The sequence below is a fragment of the Vulpes lagopus genome, chromosome 2 (genome assembly GCF_018345385.1).
Source record: "Vulpes lagopus strain Blue_001 chromosome 2, ASM1834538v1, whole genome shotgun sequence".
In the NCBI taxonomy this organism is placed as follows: Eukaryota; Metazoa; Chordata; class Mammalia; order Carnivora; family Canidae; genus Vulpes; species Vulpes lagopus.
The window spans coordinates 112,781,243-112,805,333 of NC_054825.1; the positions used below are offsets into that span (position 1 = coordinate 112,781,243).

General features: G+C 65.0%; 1 protein-coding gene across 1 annotated transcript; it reads right to left on the reverse strand.

Annotated features, from left to right (window-relative positions):
- Positions 1 to 3,706: 3,706 nt before the first annotated feature.
- On the reverse strand, positions 3,707 to 20,350 carry FRMD1 (FERM domain containing 1). Its single transcript, XM_041744143.1, has 12 exons — positions 20,213 to 20,350; positions 19,922 to 20,057; positions 15,952 to 16,042; positions 12,796 to 12,875; positions 12,446 to 12,522; positions 11,326 to 11,512; positions 11,032 to 11,187; positions 10,424 to 10,489; positions 9,796 to 9,864; positions 9,016 to 9,190; positions 8,102 to 8,428; positions 3,707 to 6,974 (listed from the first exon to the last, which is right to left on the reverse strand). The coding sequence occupies exons 2-12, from the start codon at positions 19,988 to 19,990 to the stop codon at positions 6,781 to 6,783; spliced, it is 1,491 nt and encodes a 496-aa protein (XP_041600077.1). The 5' UTR covers positions 19,991 to 20,057; positions 20,213 to 20,350; the 3' UTR covers positions 3,707 to 6,780.
- Between the last annotated feature and the right edge of the window lie 3,741 nt (positions 20,351 to 24,091).

Consider the following 24,091-nt stretch of genomic DNA (forward strand, 5'->3'; position numbering starts at 1 on the left):
CGGATTCGCACTCGGGGCCTCTGTGAGCACGTGGCCGTGGCCGTGGGAGCGCCCAGGCCTCAGGGTGCCAGTGCGCAGCCTCGGCCGCTGTTCCGAGTTGGCGGGATAACCACGTGAGCCTCCAGCCTCGACTGGCGTGTTTGGCAGACGCAGAAAACACTTCATCTGTGGAGGAAGCGGCAACGGGGCCTGGCCTCCGGTGGGTGTCCCTGTGGGGTGCCGGAGGGCGGCCCCGGGCCTTGCAGCCTCCCCCTGCCCCCGCGCACAGCCTGCCTCTGTCCCCGTCACCCGGTCACCCCTCGGGGCCTGTGTCCCAGAGGGGAGGGCCCGGTAGATAGGAGGGAGGGTGCCTGGGGGGCGTGGGGTTACCCCGACACCCAGAGCCAGGGCAGGAACGGACCTGCCCCAGCCTGCCCTCCCCCGCACCCTGGCCCCCACATGGACACGTCTGCAGGCACAGGGCTCACGGCGGGTGTGCGGATGAGACCTTGTTCCACAGGCCAGGGCCCCGGCACCACTGTCCCCCCGACACGTCTGGTACGGGAAGGCCGAGGGGAGGCAGCCCGTGCGTCCTCAGGGGCCCAGGCAGGTTGTTGCCTTGGGTCACCTGTTGCCACTGCAGGGAATTGGCCTCCCAGCCCCGCCGCTGTAGTCCCAGGCTGGGCAGCTCCCCCTGTATCCCCACGTCCCCCTGCCCATCCTGCCCTGGGGACAGAGCAGACTGACCTTCCCCAGCCACAGTCCAAGCATGGATCCACACACAGGGACCCCCACGCCCTCGGGGCTTGTGCCTCCAATCCCTGGGCCTTGCTCACCGGGCAGCTCTCTCCCCGGGCTTGCTGTCCCCACCCCACCCCAAGGGAGTCTGCACACAGGGGCCCATGTCGGGGGGAAGACATCTCCCCCCTCGGTGCATATTTCAGCCTGGGTGGGGGAGGCCTGAGCCCGGGGCCCTGAGCCGTGTCTGCGAGCAGGGAGGGGAGTCAGCGCGTGGGGGGGGGGCAGTCTGCGGCACCCCGCCTGGGAACCTCCAGCCGCTGGGTGAGGAAAAGGCCGGGCTCTGAGGCCAGAACCTGCACTGCTGGGGGTCTCCTGCGGGAAACCCAGTGCTCTTAGCTGTGAGCGAAGTCCTTCGATGACGTAGAAAAGCATCCAGTCAGAACTGCTAGGATGTGGCAAAGAGCATAAGCCCGAGGCCCCAAGGTGCCACCCACATTTCCCAGAGGCTCTCGGGAGACCCCAGTGGGTCAGCTTGGTGGAAGGAGCCTGCTGCCTTCCCATGCGGAGGTGGCTGGGGTCCCTGTGAGGGTGATCGGGGAAGGAGAGGACTGGGGGCTGGGGGGCTGGGAGGGTTGGAGGGGGCTGGAGGGGTTGGGGGGCCACAGGCCTGCCCCTGCTGTCCCCAGACCCTGAAGGCCCCTGCTGTCCCTGCCCGAGGGAGACAGTTACCCATGAACCCCACAGACACCAAACCTGACCTACACACCTCCGACTGCTTCCCCCTGGCTGGGTCCCGGCGGGGGCACCCAGAGGCTCTGGCTCCGTCCACGGCCCTTCCACGAGGGGCAATGGAACCAGTCCTGACTGGAGAGTCCGTGGGTCCTAGTCACTTAGGGTTAAGATCGTCTTCATTTTGTACATTTTAGAAAACCTGGCAGCCATGAGCTGATGGGGCCCCAGGCCTAACAGTGACGGGGCTCACGGTCCCCCTGCTGCTGGGTAGACCTGAGAAGGCCGGACTCCTGGGAGCCCCCAGTCCCCTGGACGGTCCTCAGTCCACCCGTGCTGCTCCTCGGCTCTGGGCCGGTCGGCCACGGACGGGGTCAGCTCCTCTGGAGGAGGTTGGGCTAGGCGACCCCGGGGCCACAGGGCAGAGTTCCCCTGGATGCATGATGGCAACGGGCTGTGGGTCCCCTGAGGGTGACAGGCCCTGTGCACTGAGCAGCCCGCCCAAAGTGCCACAGCAGGGCTCCAGCTGGTGCTTCACCCCAGGGTAGGCAGGGTCACAAGGCCGGGCGGGGGGGGGGGGGTGCCCATGATCCCATCAAACAAGCCTTCCAGGATTTCTGTGAATGTAGACCTGCTAACCTGACCTCTGACCTCCAGGTGGGCGTCCTTCCCAGCCCTGATGGCAGTAGCGCAGGGAGGTGCGTGGGGGCTTTGCTCTGTGGCCCTGCCCGCTGCACCCCTGGGGGCCACATGCCCCTCCTCGCAGGGGTAACCCATGGTCTTGGGCGCACCAGCCCTGACCTGCCTCTTCTCACAAACCATCCAGCCCGTTTTCTGGGAAGATACCTGTTTTGCCTGAAAGACGAAACCCTAATCTTACCCAAAAGGAGAAGCTGATGCTTCTGACTTGGCTCTCCAGCCCCTCCTGCCTCCGCTCTTTCCGGGTGTGCAGGACCGGGGAGGGCTGGAGACCACTGCCCCGGCCCCCTCGTGGCCTCTAATTGTGCTCCCCGCTCGCCCCAGCAGCCAGATGACCCAGTGGACAACAGACACTTGGCATCGTTTTCCTCGTCTGTCCATGAGGCCTGGAGGAAGGACAGAAATAGGCGCCCCTGCCGGGCTCTAGTGGTTTCTCGGGGTCAGCCAACGGTCCCTGCGGCCCATCTGCCAAGGACACAGGGCACTGGTCCTGGCCTCCCTCCTCCTCCTGCCTGGCCACCCTCAAGTCGCAGATGGCTGGGGTCAGGGTGATGGGAGACGGAGCCTAGATGAGCAGCCTGGCTTGTACTCAGAGTAGCTGGTCAGAAGCCACATGGCCCCGATGTGCCCAGGCCTGCCTCCCGCAGGTGCAACAGCCGGGCCTGGTGGGGCCTGGGGCGTGGGGGCAGCAGGGGGCGGGGGGGGGGGGGGGGGGGGGTGCACCCTCTGTGGCGGATCTCTGGCGCCCTCTGGTGGCAGCCGGGGACAGATGCAGCGACCCCCAGGGCCTTCCTCCAAGCCCTGCCCCTGCCCCTCACCGCGTCCCTGTGCCTTGGCGCCTTGGCTTGTGCAGGGCCCAGCACCCCCAGCTGGCTGCCACCCTGGCTCCTCGGGCGTGGCAAATCAGTTTGGGGGCTGAGCTCCTGTACCCTCGCTTCTTTGAAGGAAAATGATCCCCATAGACGGAGCTCAGAGCAGACTCAGCCCCTTTGTTGCTCTGGGGACTGGTCCTGGTATGATTTTGGAGACTCCTGGGAGAGCCGCAGCCCCGACCTCACGCCATCCTGCTTGGGGGCCCCTCCCTCGGCTACTTGCTCTTGGGGCCACCAGGCTGGGTGACCTCCGGGGCCTGGGGCCTGGGTGCTTCCTACACAGGGGCCAGACGGGCAGCCTGGGAGGCCGCCCACCACCCCTGCCCCTGGCAGGCACCCCGCTCTGCTGGCACCTGCCCAGGGCGGACACTTGACGTGTATCTGGTGAGGGGACTGGGTGACCGCAGCGACCCCTGGCAACCCCCGGGCCCGTCCCCGTTCAGGCTGCAGATGAAGGAGGCCAGAGCAGCCTTGCTTCTCTCCGAGGCACAAATTTGGTAACTGAGCGCCCCAGGGCAGGAGAGGTCCCCGTGGCCCCCCATCCGGGGAGTGCTTGGACACAGCGCATGTTCACCGGAGCAGCCCCCGGCGGCGGCGAACGTTCCCAGCTTGGTCCTCTACCAGTGTGACGTGGCTGCCCGGCCCCCGGCCGCCCCAGTGCAGGCCGGTGCACGTGCGTGTGAAGGTGTGGGTTCAGTCCTTTATTACACGTGCCCGGTGTGCACACACACAAGATCACCTTTCACAGAAAGGATCAAAAGCCCAGCCTGGGGGGCATCAACCTCGCCGTGCAAGTGTGCACGCACCCCCCCCCCCCCCGCCCAGCCATGTGCATGCACGCACATGCACACACGGGCTCCAGCTCCACCCTCCGTCTGAGCTCCCGTGTCGCTGCGGCCGCCCCAGCACGAGCACCAGAGACGGGGAGGCGTCACGGGCGCAGGGCTGTGTGGCAGTGGGCTCACCATCGCCCGCTGAGCGCTCGGGGCCTCCAGACAGGCAGGAGCCGGTCCCTCCAGGTCAAGGGGACGGCAGGTGTGCGGGTGCGGATCTTGGGTACGGGGGAGCCCAGAGGGGCCCCAGGTCAAACAAGCCGACCCGTGCCCTGAACCCCACTAGGAGCCTCCGGCTCGGGGCTGGTTATTACCCGTCTCACATCCCTGCTCTCAGGGCTTCTGGAAGGGTTGCAAAGCCCACCTGGGGCTAGGAGGCAGGTAAGACAGGCCCTGCTTTTCCTCCCGGGGCGTGCAGTCCCTCCACTGGTGGAGGCCACCAGCAAGCGGGGCTCAGCCTCAGGGAAGCCAGCCTGCCTTTGAAAGGAAGGCACAACTATGCAAATCCTCCCAGCGTGGGGTGGCTGTCGCAGTGCTCCCCACCCATGTGGGCCAACCCATGCTGGGGCTGCGGCTGCGGCCCTGCACCTGCCGTCCCGTGCTGCTTGCTCACGGGCTCTCGATGCACCCACGGCACAGAGAAGGTCAGCTGTCCCTCAAAAGCACACTTTCCCAGAAATCGCTGCCGCAGGAGCTGTGAACCTGCCAACCAGAGTCGTGGCGAAGCTGGGAACACAGTCCCAACCCCAGCCCTGGAGCGTGGGTCGGGTGCAGAGGGTGGCGGGGGGCTGGTCCCTGCTCCACCCCATCTCACCTGCAGTCTTGGACCCCTAGAGGGTACTCAGCACTGTCCCAGGGCAGGAGCCCTGGCCGCCCCTGTGGGCAGATCACCGCTGCCGTGTGACCTGTGATGGGAGAGGACCAGGACACCGGGCTCTGTCTTGGGGCTGAGGGAGGAGGAGTCAGAATCGAGATGATGGCTTCGCTGGTTGACCAGCTGCCTGTCTGGCTTTGTGAGCTCTGCAGGGACCAGGTGTCCAGGTGACCCTGCAGCTTCGGGCATGGTGCCTCCCGGGATGTCCGTGCCATGTGGGAGGTGGACAGGGGTCATCCACCAGCCAGGCCTGGGGTGACAGCCGGGACCACACCTCACAGAGGGATTGCAAACACTGGGCTAGCGGAAGCCTGTGGCCAGTGCAATGACAGGTGACTGCGGCCTTGGGTCAAAGACTCCCACAGGGCTGTGCGCGTGGTCTGGCCCTCCATCAGGGGTCAGTGCAGAGGGAACCTGCGGGGTCTCGCCACCATGTGGGCACGGCTACCACGTCCTCCTTCCCAGAATAGATGGGGAAGGGCTACCCAAGGGGCCAGCCCCCACTCGCCTGGAGACCGCATGGTTGGACCCTGACTTCCGCCTCCTGGTCACACGGATGGATGGAGCTTGGACCCGTCATGGCTGGCACGAGAGTGGAACCCTCCAGGTCCCCTCCAGGCCTGACGTCAGAGCCAGCTCCACACCACTGACAGGTGATCATACAGGAGGGGGGGCAGGGAGGTGAGGGGAGGGCCTCAGTCAACCAGGGCGTGGCCAGAGCCTCCAGCGCAGGAGGGGGTGAGGGCCAGAGGCTGTCCTGAGGTGAGAGGAGGTGTGGGCCAAGCCCACTGGGCGGATGCAGCTGTGCTGTGTAGACAGAGCCCCACGTGGACAGGACTTGCCACATGGACAAGCCATGTGTGTAGACGGAGCCCCGATTGGACAAGTCGTGCCTCGTGGATGCAGCTGAGCCACGTGGACAAGCCTTGCAGCGTGGGTGAGCCCCAAGGGCGCAGAGCCCCATCTCTAGCGTCTACACCACAAACTCCTCCAGGAGCTGGTCCTCCCTGCACAGGACCAGGTAGAGGCTGTTGGTGGACCTGCAGGTTCCCGGCGGTGCGTGGTCCAGGCTGTGGTGGGGTGGCTCTGCCTCTGGCATCTGTAGGGGGACAGTGCGAGTGCGTTCTGCTTCCTGCCCTGCCTCCTCATCTTTGGCCGCGGCTCCAAGTCTGTCCTCCCTGCACCCACACCCCCTCTGTCCCCGCCCCCAGATCCCTCACTGCACCCTGCTGGGCCCACTGTCTGCACAACCAGCCTTCTCCTGTCCCGAGTGCCCGCCACGGGTGCAAGCTCTGTGGGCAGGAGAGGGACACGGGCCAGGACGGCTCAGGCAGGGAGCGGCTCCTTCTGCACCGGCTCCTCCCTCTCCTCCCCTGTCCTGGGTCGCCCCTGGGGCCCTACGCAGAGCCCGCCCCTGTCGGACTTGGTTACTATTTGAATGATTTTAGGGATAAGACCTGGAAGCGTCCTCGGAAGTCAAGGAGAGCCTCCTGTCTCTATCTCCTGTGTGAGGAAGCCTGTCCAGTGCCCGGGCTCTGAGGCGGCCGCCGGGGGGGGGGGGTCCTGTCCAGGTGGGGGTCCAGCTCGCATCCACCACATCGAACTACTGCAGCCACTTCGCATCCCACAGGGTGAGCTCACCACTGCAGAGGGGCTGAGCGCGCTGGCGATGCAGGCTGTCTCATCGCCCTTTGGGGGGCATGTCCTATCCACTGTCTCTGCCCAAGGACCCCCAGGGGCCCAGGGCACCGACCCTGCCCAAGGCACCGGCTTCTCTCTCTATCCCTGGGAAGTCACATCACAGCCTTATGTTCTCTCTGTCCAGGGCACCACCCCCAGGTCTGCTCCAAGCAAGGTGGGGAACCCTCTGCCCAAACCATTGGTGTCGGTCTCTCCTCTGCCCCAGGGGGGCCTGGAGCAGCCCCTGGAGTGCTCACTACCCGGGGTGGGGGGGTGGACTCTGCCACCCACTGAGCACTCAACCAGGAAGGTGGAGACCCCAGGGGGCCAGCCCCTGCCTGCCTTGTTCCCCGGAAGCTACCCCACCGCCTGACTACAGGTCCAGGGGTCTCCACCCAGGGACCTCCGGTGGGCCTAGACGGGCCAGGAGAGCAGGTGCCAGAGCCAGCCTGGGGCTGCCCAGCCTGGGGCTGCCACGGGAACATACCTGGTACAGGGCCTCCGCACACCTGCCCCTCATCCTGATCAGTGGGACCTGCACGACTGCCGAGGGCTCCGGGCCAGAGGCTGTGAGACAGGAGGAGGCGTGAGCAGAGGTGGGATGAGCCCCCGCCGCCCAGCTTCTCCCCTGGGGACCCTCACTCTGACTTGGGACTGGGCCTCCATGCACCCCTCTCCAGGGCCCTTGACCTGCAGCGTGGTGGTGGGAAGGTCGGCGGCGGTCACACCCTGGTCACCCGTGCTCCCCCTGACGTGTCTGAGCCGCCTTGAGCATGCAGGCCACGCTCTGGACCACCTGGCTCCTCCTCGCCCACGGAAGCCCCAGCCCCAGCACAGGATGCCGGCCCTCGGGGCCCCCATGGGACTAGCCCTGCAGGGTCCCTCTGCCGTAAGCCTTGCAAGGGTCCGGGCCCTCCCCACCCCCATCCCGTCGGCTGGCACCGTCCCATCCTTCCTCACTGGCACCAGGGCTGCTTTGGTTGACCAAACGCCCTGATGTCCAGTCACAGCGCGCTCTTACTGGGCAAGCTCCGTATCATTATTATCGTTCACGTTGGATTGCAGACCACGAGCTTGGACAGAAACAGATGGAAGCCACGTGGTCCTTTACCACCTGCCCCTGGCTGGCCCTGGTGTCCTGAGGTGACCCTGGGTGACCCTGGGTAGCCCTGGGTGGCCCTAGTGGCTGGGACCTGCAGCTGGTCCCCACGAATGCCCCTCGCAGCCAAGGGTGCTGCGGATGGTCAGGGAACAGCAGAGCCAGTGGGACCTTCCTGAGGTGCCGGGGAAGGCGCTCCAGGACCCCACACGCCCAGACCGCCCCAGAAGCACCCCTGAGGGCTGAGCTGAACAGACATTGGGTCCTACAACTCATCTTATGATTTCACTGATCCGTGTGGCTGCAGAAAAATCTGGGTGACACTCCCTGATGGCCAGATGATGAACGAGGGGCCCCGAGGAGCCTCTTGTGCCCAGCTGCAGAGAAGGCTGCAGGACCCCCATCACGCTGCACCCCACAGAGGGCCCTGCCGTCCTGTCTGACCCCTGACCCCAAGGCCCACCTCATGGCAGGGGAAGGGCGAAGGAGTCGCAGGGAAATCCCAGTCACCGCAGCCTCTCTGGGGACGGTCTGTGCTCATCACCCTGGTGCCCACAGCAGTGGCCCTGCCAGGGGCCGGCTGGGGCACACTCACCGTCTCCCCGGGCCCGGCCATCCCCCTCTGGCTGGCCTCTGCTGGCAGCCTCCATGCCGTGGCCGCTCCGGCTGGAGCTGGAGCCGCAGGGTGGCATCTCCACGTGGAGGGCCTCAGCACCCCGGGGCTCGTCCACTGCCATCTCCCCGGCCTCTCTGACGCCTGACGTGTGGGAGCTGCTGCGGCTGTCAGCTGACCCAAGGGAGAGGCGGCGGGGGACGTGCTGGCTGCTGCCCCCGCTGCCCAGGGAGCCCCTGCCGCCCGAGTCCGGGTCCAGGTCCAGGTCCAGGGTGTCGCTGATGTAGGACTCACGATAGCGCTCCTTCTCTGTGTGGGGACAGGACCGACAGTCCCTGTCACTTACACCCCGACTGTAGGTATAAGCGTCTTCCTGGAGCTGCAGGCTGCCAACAGTGGCCGCCCACCGTCAGCTGGTGCTGAGGCCCAGGAGGCACAACATGAGGGGTTTGTGGCCCTGGGTACCCCCGTCACAGCCCAGGCTGCCCAGGTGGCATCTGTCACCCTCAGCCAGTAAGCTCCTGATACGTGCCCCTTGTGATAGTTTCCCAAGGGCTCTTGCGTGGCTCTCAGCTCGAGGGACCCCGAAGCCGTGCCTGCACGCAAGCAGCATGGTCACAGAGGCACGCCGCTGCCCACACAGCCACGGACCCAGGAACCACCCAGCCCCTTGAGAACTCTGACCCAGAATCCAATAGGTCTCTAGGCCACATCTTTAGAACTGCGCCCCGGGGAGGAGTGGAGCTGCCTCCTCCCCCTCCGAGGGGGACACAGGAGCCAAGAGGCCACGCCCCACAATGGGACCAGTGGAGGTGCCACCAGCCGCCGTGCCCTGTGCCTGGCGCAGGTGAACCCTGGTGCCCGGAGAGTCGGGAGCGCGGGTGGACGGTGCGCACCTTCGGCCTCCTCCCGCTGCCGTAGCCTCTGCAGCGCGGGCCGCAGGCTGAGGTGGAGCTGGTGGCTGGCGCTGAGCAGCTGCAGCAGGTGGCGCGAGCGCCAGGCGCAGCCCGTGTAGTACACCAGCTTCCGCGCTGACGGCAGCCCGTCCAGCCGCATCTCGAACTTCTTCCCCTGGACAGAGGAGACCAGGTAACTGCAGGGAAACCACGTAACAACAGGACAGAAGTGTCTGAAGCAGCGGCCCCGACCCCAAACTAGGAAGCCAGCCGGTGCGCAGGCGGGAGGTTAGGGGCACGAGTCTAAGGTGGACACCGCCCTCAGCCTTGGCCAACCCGGGGGCTGACCGCATTGCAGGACGGGGCGCCAGGTTTTGCTTCGCCGTCCGGAGCAAGGGTCCAGGGCCAGCGTCTGCCCGGGGCCTCACTGTCCTTGCGCTCAGCCCGAGTGCCAGGCCCGGCCGGGGAGGCCTCGTGAGGCCAGGACACACAGCGGGGGCACGTGGAGGCTGTCACCCCAGAGGTGCGTTTCTATGGCTGACTTCTCACTTCCCTTGAGGGAACCCGAAGGTCGCCGGGGATCAGAAGGCGAAGGCCGGGGCAGCGGCCACGAAGCACTTCCCAAGGGCAGGGCCACTATGCCCTACAGCGAAGAGCCAGGCCCTGGATGCCCCAGGTGCGGGGGCTCGGGCTGGGCCCCACGGAGGATGAGGGCTCAGGGGATGGCCTGAAGTCCAAGGGTGGGCTGGGCCCTCCCACCTCAACCCCGTCAGCTCGTACCAGAAACGCCACCTTCCCAATGTGGGACCAGGGGAAGTCATAGAGCAGCTCGGGGGCACGGTTCACCTCCTGCAAAGGAGAGAGAGCCACTCAGGAGGGTCCACCCGAGGCAGCACCCAGTCAGCCCTCCAAGAGGAGGGGAGGGGTGGGGAGGTGGAAGGAGGTGGGAGGAGGGGGAGGTGCACGGAGGGAGAGAGAGGAAGAAGAGGGGAGAGAGGTGGAGGGGCAGGGAGGAAGGAGGGAGAGGAGAAGGGGAGGAGGAAGGGAGAGGGGAAGGGGAGGAGGAAGGAGGTGGAAGGGGGAAGAGAGGAGAAAGGAGGGAGAGGAGAGGGGAGGAGGGAGGGACAGGGGAAGGGGAGGAGGAAGGAGGTGGAAGGGGGAAGAGAGGAGAAAGGAGGGAGAGGAGAGGGGAGGAGGGAGGGACAGGGGAAGGGGAGGAGGAGGGAGGAGGTGAGAGAGGAGGAAGAGGGGAAGGAGGTGGAAGGGGGAGGAGGGGAGACACTAGGTGAGAGAGGGACAGGGGAGGTGGAGGAGGGAGAAGGGAAGGGGGGAGAGAGAAGGAGGGGAGGAGGAGAGGCAGGGAGGAGGGGCAGGGGGGAGGGAGGACGCTGCAGGGACTCTTCGGTACCTGGTAGACTTGCATTCCCTTGAGGGTCAGTCCCAGGATGATGGTAGGTCTGTCCTCCTTCTTGTCCTAGAGGACACGAACCTCAGAGAGGCCCAGAGCCCTGTGCCGGGCGGTGGGTGGGTCCCGCCACGGACAGCAGGGCCCTTTCCCTGTGAGGCCAGAGGCCTGGTCCCACCTCCCTGCCTCCTTCACCTGCTCTAACTTCTGCGTCCCTGGTAGCTGAGCTCCTGGAGCCCCACTCACGGGCCCTCCACCCAGCTTCCCCCAGACTGTGCAGCCTGCAGACTGAGGCAGGAAAATGCCAGAATCAGTCCCATTCCACAGACGGTCCCCCTCGCTAGGGCTCCAGGTGGGGCAGCTCCCACCATAGGAGGCCAGTGGGGTTGGGGCCCAGGCCAGCTGTGGGGATGCCGTCCACCCTGTCCCAGGTCAGGGCCCGGTCCCGGGCTGGCTGTGGGGACACTCTCCACCCAGTCCCGGGGTCAGGGCCTGGGCCCAGGCCAGTGGTAGCAACACGTCCTGGCTGCCCCATGGGCTCAGCTCATCTGGGCCCCTTGGGCAGAGCAGGTGTGGGGCAGCCTGAAGTCCCGGGTCCTGCAGGGCCTGACCTTGTACAACCTGAAGAAGTGGACAGGGACGTCCTCGAGCCGACAGGCCTCTCTGATGAAGCACAGCACAGCCTCCTTGGGGTTCAGGCCCCGCTGCTCACGGTGCACGGCCGGCGCGTGCCTGAGGATGTAGGCGCGGCCCCTCTTGGCGATGATCTGGGGAAGGGCCGCAGGCCTGTTGGTCCCTGCCTGCTCTCTTGTCCCCCGCCTGCCCCTCTGGCCTCCAGGGACTCCGCCCCAGGGCCTGGGCCCAGAAGGTTCTCCACTGCGCTGCTGAGTAGCAGGTGACCTTACCCACGGCGGAAAGTAGGCCTGAGGCTCGAAGTACCTCCCCGCGTGGACCGGCTCCCGGTGGTTGCCCAGGTCGGCCTGCAGCCCGTAGGCGGCCAGCAGGAAGTAGGCCTCCTCACGGTGGGCGCACTGGGACCTCAGCACCCGCTCCTTCAGGTGGCAGTAGTACAGGTGCCTGGCCGTCTGGTCGCTGGAAGGCAGCAGGTGGTGCCGGTGGGAGGCGGCTCCTGCCCCGCCACAGCCTGGGGCCCGCCTGCTGCCCCCCCCCAGCCCTCAGAGCTTCTCCGAGTCCCAGGGGTTCCCGTCCCTGTCACACCACAGGCCACTTTCCAGCGTGGCACAGATGGCCTTGGCCGGTGACCTCTGCAGCCGAGAAGCCCGGGAGCCTCAGTGCTCGGAGTGGAAGTGCTGAGGTCAGGCTCATTCCCTGGCCAGGTCACGCCCTGGGCCGCGTGGGCAGTGCTCCAGAGAAGAGCTCATGCACCGCTAGCTGGGATCCCATGGGATCCACGGGGACCCGGCCCACCCAGCTTACACGGATTTCCTTCTGCTAATTTCCCAACATGACAGGCAAGAGCAGGCTCAGATCTTCTAACACTAGTAACGTGATTGGTGTCACAGCACGGGGCCACTACTCTCCGCCACCCTCCACCTTCCAGTTCTCCCATCTACACTTCTCCAGAACCTTCCAAATGACCACCCACTCCCCACTCTCCAGAACCTTCCACACAACCACACGTGCCCACTCCTTCCTCCCCAGCCGTCTGTCACTGGCCCTCCGGCAGGAGCTCAGGGCATCCTGGGGGCCGGGCCCCGCTCACCTGGTCCAGTGGCTCAGGTCCCCACGTGGTACCCGGGGCAACCCCTTAAGAAAGCAGCCCCACAAGGCAGGAGGCCCCAGGGGCACCCGCCCCGAGCCCTTGCCCCCAGGCCTAGAGCGGCCCCCCCCGCGGGACAGGCCAGTCCTTCCGGGTGACAGGCACAGATCCCCCCCGAGAGAAGCCGAGTGGGAGGGCGTCGCGTTCCCAGGGCGAATCGCTGAGCAGAGCCCGCCCTGCCCACGACCCGGTTTCCGGGAAGGTCACCTCCGTCCCATGAATGTCCTTGGACTGTGGCGACTTACCTTATGACCCTTCCGTTGTCCACGTAGTACCGCACTCTGAGGAAGGTGACGAAGGGCGCGGGAGGCCGCCCACCGGCCTGCGGGGGGAAGCACAGCCGGAGGGCAGTGGCCACCCAGGCAGGCCCCAACTCGGTGCCACCGGGTCCCCCACCTTGGCTCCGGCGGCGACAGCCGGGGCACTTCCAGGACTCTTGTGACGTCGTCTTCCTTCCCAGAAGGGGACATCCCGGCCTGTCATCCACCCACTCGGGAGCACTCCTCCCGGCCGCCGACTCCGCGGGCTGTGGCTGTGCCCCCGGGGACCGCTCTGGGGACACAGCAGACACACGCTGCCCGCGGGTCTGACTTACCTCGTGCGCGTCCCGCTTCCAGTCCTTGGAGAAGTACTTGCTGAGCTTCTGCTCCAAATCCATGAACACGTACTCGTCGTCTAAGGGAAGCAGGGCCTGGTCAAAGCCTCCGCACCCAGGTACCACGGGGGTCACAGGGTCACATCGCCCACAGCTCGGGGGAGCAGGCCACCACGTGTGCCGGGTCAGGAGGTGGCCGCTCCACCAGGCGGCTCTCCAGGGGACTGGCAGAGCCACCCACGCCAGTGCCTGCTGCACGCTCGGCCTCAGGCAAGTGGGGTGCAGCCTCCAGCCCCTGATGGGTCCTTCACGGCCAGACCCACCTGCGGGCAGGGCGGCCCCTCATCGCCTGGAGTCCACAGCGCCTGTCTTGGCCTCTGTCTCTGTCTCTCTGTCTCTCTGTCTCTGTCCCAGCCCCCCGGGCTGCATGCAGAGGTCTCCTGCCTTGGTGTTGGCTGTAGACCTCAGTCCCCAACATGTGCACCCCTCACAACCATGGGGTCACCAGAGCATGACCTTCCGTGACCCTCCCACTTGAAAGGTGCAGGTCCCCAAAGGAAGGGCTCCATCCCATGACCAGGAGGGTGCGCAGTGGTCCAGGGCCCCGCGGCCAGCAACTCAGCTGGAGGGACAGGCCGCGTTGGGCGTGCACTGGGTGCTCGTGGCGGGTGGAGCAGCTCTGCACTGTCTCCCTTTGCAGAGAAGGAGGCCGGGCAGGCGGTGACCCCAAATTCCTTCCTGGAACCTGCCCACCCGTTTCTCAGCGTGGCCATCTCAGATGTCCCGACTCAGGAAAGGTGAGTGACCAGGAAGGGCCGCTTGGCAGGAGCAGCAGACGCTCGTCTGGGAACCCCCGCTGAGTAAATGCACCTCCTCCAGGAAGACCACCCCCAGCCCCCTCGGCCCCCAGCCCCTGCCGGCCCCCTCCACCCTGGACCGATCCTGGGGTCCCCCACTCCCGCCTGGGCCCCCCGCAGCCTGGCTGGTCAGTTTGTATGCCCAGAGGAGGGTACAACTTCCGTGGGTGTGCGCACACACATGCACATGTGCACACGCATGCACACACATGCACACACATGCACACACATGCACACACACGGAGGTCACAGCTGAGAGCTGATGTGGTCTCCGCCTGGGTTCCAACTCCCCAGCATCATTATTCAGGTATTTGGGTCCAAAGCCACCAGCCTGAACACTGGGGACGCTGAGCCACAGGCCCTGCTCCACAAGCTACTGGGGGCTCCCAGGGACTCCATTGTGACAGGGGGGTTTGCCTCCACCTGCCAAGGGCATGATTCCTCCTTGTGAGGACCCCAGCCCAGAGGTGGTCCCCGTCCCACTTACAGGCAGGACCCTCCACCAACATTAACTGCCCCCCCGCTGCTGTTCCATCACGTCTTCATGAGGCCTCTTGGCCACAGGGACCCTCAAGGGTCCATCTGCTTGTCCAGCACACACAGGGGGGACTCTTGGGGCTGCCTTAGGCCATCGAGTCCGGGGGAAACGGCACACTTTGGTGCTCCCCCCAACTAGGGCAGGAAACCGGGAGCACACAGAAAGTGGGCAGAGCAGAAACCAGTCCCTCTGTCCTGAGACGACTGCTGTCAAGCCTGGCTCACGTCCTTCTGGCACTGACTCAACCTGCCCTGTGGGGTTTCCAACGTGCCCCTAAACACTCTCCTGATCCTTTTTTCTTAAAGCTACTCTAAACCCTCAAATGCCAGAGGGGGCCAAGAGCAGAGGGAACACGCCCCCCTCTACTTCCCTGCAGACAACGGACTGTCCTCTCGGTTCCTGAGGCCACAGAGGGGTAACCACAGAAGCCAAGGTCAGAGACCAGCTCCCTGGCGTGGACACCGCCATCCTGGAGCACACCTTGCGGCAATTTTTTTTAAAGATTTTATTTATTCATGAGAGACACATACGGGGGGGGGGGGGGGGGAGAGAGAGAGAGAGAGAGAGAGAGAGAGAGGCAGAGACACAGGCAGAGGGAGCCTGATGTGGGACTCGATCCCGGGTCTCCAGGATCACGCCCTGGGCCGAAGGCAGGTGCTAAACCGCTGAGCCACCCGGGCTGCCCCCTTGCGGCGATTTAAAGGCAGGAAGCCTGGCAGCCTTGGCTTCTCTGGGGGATACTTGGAAGGAAACGCATCTGCAGCTTCCTGCCCTGCACTGGTCTCTGGGTGACACCTGAGTCCAGAACATTCCCTGCACATCCATCCACGTGCGGCCCACACCCAGAGCCCCAGTGGGGCCGTGATGGGTCAGGTGGTGGCAGCCTGTCCTCTCAACTCCTGGCCAGGCAGGTGGATGGCGAGCCTGGAGGCTACACAGGACCAGAGACGTCGGGGGTGGCAAAGTCCCCTAGAGGGACACGGGCTCTAGGCGGTACGGCTCAGGGAGGGGAGAGCACCACTGCCCCCCCCCCCACTGCCTCCCTCCCCAGATCAGGCCCCAGGCCCCACCAGCCCGGGCTTCAGGAATTCATTGCACATCCCTGAGCCCCTCTCTGCAAAGCGAGCTCCAGCCCTGGGCCCTGGGGTTCCTGGAAGATGAGGCCTGCGTCAGGGGCCAGGGGCTCCCAGCAGTCCCCCAGCAGGCTCCCCACTGCTTGGCCTTCCCTGGGGCCCCCCAGGAAGTCAGGGGGCCTCCTGCCGCTGATGAGCCCCGTCCCAGGAACCAGGAGTAATTCCACTTACGGAGCGTAAAACCCTAACCCCTGGCACACACACACCCCCAAAGAAAGCGGGGTTTTATGTACGTGTTTATTTCCTTGGCTGTGTCACCTCTGTGGACCCAGACACAGAGCAGCAAATTGTTAAAGTGGGGGTTGTAGACGTCAACCTCCAACTGGGGGTAAAGCTACCCATTAACTCAGCTTTCTGTGCAAATTGGGGAAAGTCTACCAATATTAAAATTTAACAGCAAAGCCAGAAGCTGCTGCTGCAGACCCAGCCCCGGTCGCGCTGCCTGCCTGTGGTCCCGTCTTTCTGTCTGAGCCCCGGAACTGGAAGGTGCTGCCCACAAACAGCAGAGCAGGGGACCGTCCAGGGGCCTGACAGCCTGGACCGCCGACACAGGATGCCCTAAGGCCATACCACATGGGGGGGGGCAGTGGGCCCCACGGGCAGGTCATCTGGGGCAATGCAGACTTACTTCTGACCACGCTGAGGCCAAAGAAGTGGGCTTCCTTGATGCTGGTCACGTCACACACCTGCTGGAAGAGCTCACGGCCGGTTGCCTGCACCTGCAAGGTGTGGGCGGAGGCTCAGGGCCCCTAAAAGGGGTGGACAGTCCAGCGGGAGCAGGAGGGCCACCGCTGCTTCCACCCAGGCCCCTGGGTGCCTCCCCGCACTGGACCCTGGTGCCCACCCACCCAGCAGGGCCATGAGGGAGCCAGGGCGGGGGAGGCTGAGCATGCCCTGACCTCGGGACAGAAGCCCACTGTCTCATCCTGGCCTGTGCAGGGGCTGCCCAAAGATGGGGAGGGGGGATTCTCGTGCCCCCCAGGGCATTGCCCGTGGCCTTTGTCCTCATGTACACCTCCCTCACCTGGGTCACTCCTGAAAGCAGGCCTGGGGTGTGGGCACCCAGAAGTGGGCCTGGTTGCTTGGGAGTCAGAAGGGGCTGAGGGTGCTCTCAGGTCACTGGGCCCGCCCAGCGATCCCCGCAGTCTGAGCAGGTCGGCTGTGGGATCTGAGCCTTGGGCCTTCGAAGAGGGGGGACCTTCCTGCCTCAGCCTACCTGCAGGTGCCTCTTGCTGGGCGACAGGCCCAGGCGGACCCCCCAAGCCTCCGGGAACGCCGGCCCTCCCCCATCACCTGCGAGGCCCCCTGGCTCCCACCCACGGGCGGGAGCTGCCGCTATTCCTGAGCAGTATCGCTCCTCAGCTGTGTTTCGCCTGCGTGGCAGGGAAGGGCGGGCTCTCCCATCTCCCATTGTCCCGTCTACTTCACATTACCCCGACAGTGCTTCGTTACACCTCAAAACTGAACCATCTCCTAATATCAAATATCCAGCCAGTGTTTGTATTTCCAGCTGTCTCATGAATTCAACTTTTTCACACTTTGTGGACTTGAATCAGGGCTTAAGAAAGGGCCAGCGCTGGGGCCTGCTGCCAGGTTGCCCTCCCTCTGGCCGCTGCTCCGTCCCGGCCCCCATGGTGCTGCCCACGTCTGCACCCACTGGCGCCTTTCCTCCGAGCGCCTGGCACGCTCCTCTGTCCTCGGCATTTCCTGGGGCTGGTGGGCAGTCCCAGTTCATGGTCCAGGCCACGTCTCCAGTGTGCACCGGATACCCTACCTGTGTCCTCTGAGAGCAAGCGCCTCGCCTGCCGCGGGCCACCCAGGCTCTGATCCCTGCAGCAAGAGGGGTGCCCTCACACAAACCCATGGGCGGGAGCAGGACAGAACCGCGTGCTGAGCTCGAATCTGCAGGCTCTCGCCCAGCACTCTGCTAGGAAGGGGTGTACTGGGCACGGGGCAGCCCCAGGGGTTCCAGGACCTGTCTCTCCACCGGCTCAAGTCAAATGATGCACCTCGACTTTGCAGCCGTGAATCGCTGTAACACTGGCTCAGGTGTCCTCCATCTACTAATTTGGCGGCAGATGTGGAGCCAAGCCTGCCACAGGGGTGACGCGTACCTCCGGCTCGCCGAGGACACAGGTAAAGGCCGCTGTCCCACCCCACTGTCGCTCCTGGGTCAGAGGCACCTCAAAGGACCCCCGGGACACCCTTCCATCAGCTCCAGCCTCTCATCACCAGACGGGTAAACTGAGGCTTGGAGAGATTCTGTTGCTGATGTCAACGTTGGCGTTGACCCAAATCCAGAAGTCCAGAGGGACTCCAAGTGCGTCATCACCAGCAGGCCGAGCGCATTCCACCCGCCCGGAGAGGGGACCCGTGAGTGGGCAGCAGGATGCAGGACACGGGCGCCTCTCGCTCTCTGCCAAGCCTCGCCCACGTTCGCGCTGCATTATCATGAACCCCACTTTCCCTCAAAATGAAAACACCGTCTCCAGGTTCAGCTAATCTTCTAGGGTTTTCTTGTCCCTCTCAACTCAGTGGAAACATGGCGAGGGAGAGTGGAGGGGAACAGCAGTTCCTTCTGCCCCGGCCAGGCGGCCCCGACCCTCCGTGTTCCCAGGATGAGGCGCTGGGACTGAACTTGCTCCCCGGCCAGCAGTGTGTACCAGGGACCTTCCGCCCGAGGCCGGTGAGAGGGCGTCCTTCCCGCTGCTCCAGGCAGGGGACCCCGCAGGGCCTGCTCTGGTCCCTGCTGCGAGGGCACACACCCATTCAGCGCTCACCCTGCTGGGCCTCAGTGTCCCCTTTGTAAAATACGACTGATGAGACCGAGGAGGAGCGTGCGCAGAGGGTTGAGTGAGCCGGTGTGCATGACCCCTGGGGTGCTCGGCATGGGGGCTTCTGGTACAGGAGGGGGCGCGCGGGATGCTGACGGTGGAGGGGCACGGTCCCCTGCGCACCAGAGACTGCCTGCATTAAGGGGGCTCGACACCCCTCCACTTTTCACTCAAACAATTGATGAGAACTGGAAGGGACCCCCTGTCCCCCCAACCTGGACCTGACCAGTCCTGCTAACCGCCCATGAGGAAGGGCCCAGAGCTCAGCACCCTCAGAGCTGGGACAGAGGCTCCGGCTGGGCGGTGCTTGGAGTTTTCCATACAGCGCTCCACAACCAGTCCTCACGCACCCCAACAGGTGAAGCACAGCGAAGGGTCTCCGTCCCCCAAGCCTGCCACATGCCCCTAGGGATGTCTTTGTCTATCAGCCCCACCCCTGTGGAAACCCGGACCCTAATCTTCCAATTCTCCTACTTAGGGATGCAGCCTCACTTGGGGTGGGGGGGAGGACAGAGCGAGACCCAGTCTCCAGGGGGGCCAGGTGCAGGCTGACACTCCCCGTGACCGCGGGCCACCCTGGAAGTGATGGCCTGGGGACCGCTCTGCCCCTGTAGTGACAGGTCGCACGGGAAGGGGTGGCTCGGGAGGAGGTCGTGGCTGCACACAGGATGGCCCCGTGTCCGGGGGGCAGATCCACCGGAGCGGGCTATGCAGAGGGTGAGCACGGGAAGTTTGTCTGCAGTCGGGTACACAAGCCACTTCTCGTTACGTGTCTTGGATTTTTAAGCAACTGCATCGTCTGACGGAGGCTTGCAGAAGAGCCACACGGCCCTGTGAGCAGAGTTTCAGGCATCAGCCTTCAAAGGAAAGCTCCAGGGAATCTTGATCCCGTTTGAAACACAGGTTCCACGGTCTGGCGGGTGGCGGGCAGGTGGCTGGCAGCCCCAGGTCAGGGCGCCCCGGCCTCTGCAGCCGCACCTTCCCCAGGGCTGTCAGCTGTGCTCGGGCGCACTCAACGAACCGTGGAACTGATGGGTTAGGGGGTCGGCATCTCGCGAGGGGGGCCTGAGTGCTGGGATAGGTGGAGGCCACGCAGGGCCCGTGGCGGAGCCCATCACGGGGAACCCACGGTCGCAATCTTTCTGTGGGCACCCCCAGCCCGGGCGCAGGAGCTTGGACAAAGGCAGGCAGCCCTGGGGGCACCGCTTTGGCCTGGGCGGGGGGCGGGCTGAGGCCCCTACATCTGCCGCGGGAGGCGGACGCCCAGGCCAGCGGGGTCCTCATGGGTGGGCGTCCCCGGGGAGGGGGCAGGTGCTGCAGAAGAGCCCAAGAGGGTCACCTCCCTGAGACGCAGGGCAGGCGGGGCGTCAGAGAGCTCTGGGAAAGTGGGGCCTCGCTAGAAGCCAAGTGGGGCGGATGAAGAATAAAAGGGAAGAAGGGCCGAGGGGACTTGTCCAGAACCAAGGCAAGGCCACACCAGCTGCCTGCTGGCTTCCAAGGCCACAGAGCTTTGGTGTTTGAGATGAAATGTGCCACAAAACGCCACTTCGTACTTCCTAACATCTTCGCCTTGTTGGAAGAAGGGACCTGTGACACCCCACACCGCCCCCCTACAAGTGCCCTCCACGGTCCTCCCAATAGTCACCCCACGGTCAACCCCCTGGGTCCACCGACGGTCCCTCCACCATCCCCCACGGTCACCCCACGGTCACCCCCACTGTTCCCTCCACAGCCACCACAGCCCTAGGTCTCCGCCACGCTTACCCCCACCACCAGCCGCAGCTGCTCCCGCGTGGGCAGCAGAACCAGGACATCCCTGGCCTCTGCGTTCATCTCGCTGTGTCACGGCGCTCCCGTGGCCCCACGCAGGCTCTCAGGACGGGGCCTCCTCCATGGCCTCCTGTGGGGAGGGACTGGTCAGGGGCATGGCTGGGGAGGGGCCGAGCTGCCAACAGCCTGTGTGCCACCCGGATGCCCGGGGCTCCGTATCACCACCCGGTGGGCCCGGCCCAGCCCCCCAGCCACAGGGGGGGAGCACAGCACCCCTAGACTCACCCCACTGCAGGTTAGCCGGGGGCCGGGCTCCTTGCTGAGCTCCTGGCTGGGAAGGTAGGCAGAAGGCAGCCCGCGGCTGGGCCAGGACAAGGTCCAGGTTTATAAATAGCTGGGGCACGCGTTGGCTGGAATGCAAATAAACAGCGTCAGGCCGGCCCCGCCCTCCCCTGGCCCCTGTGACCCCAGCTCCCCTGGGACCACCTCGCGGCCCCCCTCTTTCCCGAAGCCCAGGACAGAGGGCCATGTAGAAGCCCGTGAGGACACAAAAGCCAGCACCCGGATCATTCCTGAGGTTCCTGGAGAAGGTGGGGGCAGAGGGAAAGCGGAACCCAGAAGGGCACCTGCAGCATCAGGGCGCCTCCCCCGGCCCCAGCACCCCCTCCCCTGGAGGGGAGAGAATCAGGAACATGTAGCAACACTGTTCCCCAAACAAACATGTCCTGTAGGCACAGTCCAACTCCCTTTAGCGCAGGAACTCCGGTCACGGCCCCTGGCTGCGGGTCACCTGCTACCTGCCCCACAGTGAGTAATGCCTGCCACAGGTGAAGGTCGGGTGAGCTGCCACCCGTGAACCCTGACCCTCTAGGCAGAACGGTGGCTCCAGACCCGGAAGCACAGGGGACGGACAGCAAGCCCCCCGGAGAGGTCTCTGCTTGGCCGAGCAGGTGCTCCTGTCACCCGGCCACCCAGGGGGTCCCATGAGGGTGGCCCACCTGCCCCTTCCACCCAGACTCGGGCCCCTGAGAGCTGCTGCCCTTTCTCTCCCTGGAGCAGGTGTAAAGCTGTTCATCATCGGACACATGCATCTCCTTTCAAGAGGGCGAAGAGCCCGAGAGAACACAACCGGGATTTCAGGGGGTTCACTGGTTTCTGCGGCCTGTGGTGCAGTGACTACCAGTCCCCACGGCTCCCGTCACAGCACAGGACACGTGGCCAGGAGCGTGGGCACACGACGAGGACGTGCAGTGGCAGGGCGACTCCACAGAGCACACACATGCCAGATCCGGGGGGGCGCGGTGGGCAGGGGCCCCTGGGCCGTGGCAGGAGGGAAGCAGGTGCTGCACCCCCCGGGGAAGGCGAGCTGAGAACCACTGCAGCGGATGCCCAGGGCCATGATGCGTCTGGCCTCGGTTCCTCCGCTGTGCGAGGGGGTGACGGTGCCCCCGCAAGCTTTATAGGACCTGCGGCCAATGAGCTCCAAACACTCCAGTGAGAAACAAGGAAAAGAAGCCCCTACGCTCCTCCCAAGAGTGCGACCCAGGGATTCTCTAAGGATGGAAAGCCCCCACCCCCACCCCCGCCCACCCGCCTCACAAAGTCCCTGGGGTGGGGGGGGGGCAAGTCCCAGGGCACGGGCCTGGCCACGCGGCCTCCAGGTGAGCCCAGCTCTGCGGGCCCCAGGGCCGGCTCCCCGCCCTCCGCACCTGCCCACCCGTCACCGACCACTGTTTTCAGGCTTGTCGGGAGGGTAAAAGCTTTCCTCCCTTGGGAAAACAGAAATGTGGCGAGGCCCCAAAATAAACACCACTTCTCAACGCTTAATTGTCTTCTGGATGAGCTCACGCCATCAAAAGTGGGGAGGAGCCGGGAGAGGCGTGAGGGAAGCAGCGGCCCCCCTGCACCCCGACCATCCTGCGGCCGTGCCAGCCCCTCTCTGGCTGCCCCCCGATAGCTGCCCCCTACTCCCCCCGCGCTGCAGACCTGGTCTTCGTCCTCTGCTAAGAATGCTCTGAAAACAGAGCTTCTGAATCTAAGTCCGCAGAGCACAGGCTCACGAGCGGCACAGGGACACCGTTCAGCAATGCCAAGGCGTGACCGGGCCCGCACGCGAACGGACACCCAAACGTCCTGCTGCCCGGGACACGCCAGCCCACAGCACGCATTTTGTGTGAGTCCCTGAAACGTCCAGAAAAGGCAGCACCCGTAGAGGCAGAAAGCGGGTTTGTGGCCGCCCACGGGCACGTGGTTTTGTTTCAGGGCAATGGGAACATTCCGTGGTGGTGGTTGCACAACTCACAGATTTACTAAAATGCATTAGACTGTTCACTGAAGAGGAAGGTATTTTACAGTGTTTCAGTCAGACCCCATAAAGCTGTTTAAATACATAACATGGTATAAAATTATAGAAAAACGCAGAAGTCATCCGGCAGATGGCAGAGCTAGGGCCCTGCTCGGCAGGCGTGTCGTGAGCACACGTGCGTGCGTGAATGTGCGTGTAGGCATGTGGGTGTGCCCGTGCGGGTGTGTGGTGTGCACAGCCTCGGGGACCCAGGGCACCCGGCTGCCAGCCTCTCCTCTGGCCCTTCTCCGCCTGGACAACAACCCATCTTAGGGGGAAGGACTCTGAGCTCAGAGGTCACGAGGCCTCCCCTTGCCTGCGCCCTGGCACCCGGCGCGCACACACCTGTGGCACCTCGCCCTCGGGCCTCGTGGGCCCTGACAGCACCTCACGAACGCTCCCTCATCCCCACTGTTCCCAGAACGGAGTGGTGGCCCGGGGCGGCCTGCCTTGCTCATTTGCAAAGTAGGGAAACGGAGGCACAGAATGTAGAGAGGCCTGTCCAGAGCCCCTGGCTCCGGCGTTTCTAAGGCCCAAGCCTGCTGAGAACCTGCTGGAATCCCACGGAAGGCGCCCACTCCTACTAACAGTTCAGGAATGAGCCGTCAGCATTTCGGGAAGCACGAGACATCTGCAGCGTGCCAGGGCAGGGCAGGTGGGGGCTCCTGGTCCCCGAAGGGTCAGGAGGAGCTTGCCAAGGACAGGACAGGCGGCCGGAGGCTGTGTGCTGACCACGCAGGGCCGTGTTTTGCTTGCTGCCCCGTCAGAATTCTTGACCTCAATTAAAACCCGCAGCCCCACAGCAGGGCGTGTGGGAGGCCGGTGCGAGCGCCCTCGGCTCTGGGCCACGCCAGCTGCCTTTTCTCCTCACTGACCTTTGCTGCAGGCTGCAGGGGACAGCCTGCGACCCTGGACAGACGTGTGGCATCCTGCGCGTGATTGCACATGCTTTTCGAGGGTTGAACAGCAAGCCCGGCCCTGCCATCCTGCAGGTAGATGCAGGCCCCTGGGCTCACACCTGTCCAGCCACCAGCCCGGCCCAGCACCCCGCCACAGGGCACCTCTGGGCATGGGGACGGGACAGACCAGGGGAGCTGGTGGGGCCCAGGTTGCATGGACACAGTGGAACGAGGGCTGTGAATGTCCCAGCCACAGAGCACGAGGCTGTTGGGCCCCTGGGGAATGACCTCCTGGGCGGACCAGAGACCACCGCCCCCCAGGCCCACGCAGCGTGCCATCGTCTCTTTCCGGTGGAGCACAGGTCAGGCCCCCAGCAGTGCTCCCCCCTCCCCTCCTAGACAGGCCCTGCCCGGCCCCGGGCATCAGAGGTGGGGAGGGTACCTCCAGGCCAGGGGCAGGTGGTCACTGTCCTAGGCCAGCTGGGACAGACGTCCTGGCCACCCTTCATGAACGCTGCCTTCGAGCAGCCACGGAGCGTTCAGAAACCGTTCAGTACGTTCTCGCTCAATGGCGTGTGTCTTTTGTGTAAATTCTTACGGAAGGCTTCCCCTTCACGGGTGAATCACCGTGAGTCACAGCGAACACGTGTTCCGAAATCAGGAAGGTCGGCCCGCCCAGCTGAGCGAGAGGCTCCGTACGTGAAGTGACCTGAACAGAAGAGCACCTGGGGATGGGAACGGGCAGGGTGGGGGCACTCAGACGCCCCGAGAGCCAACACAGGGTCCCCTGGGTCCCCAGACTCGGGTCTGCCAGACAAGGACAGGGACGCACCCTCGTTCCCAGGCTGGGGGCCACAGCACATCCTCTGCACCCCGGGGAGACGGAGAAGACCATCCCCCCCCCCCCCCCCACTGTAGGAA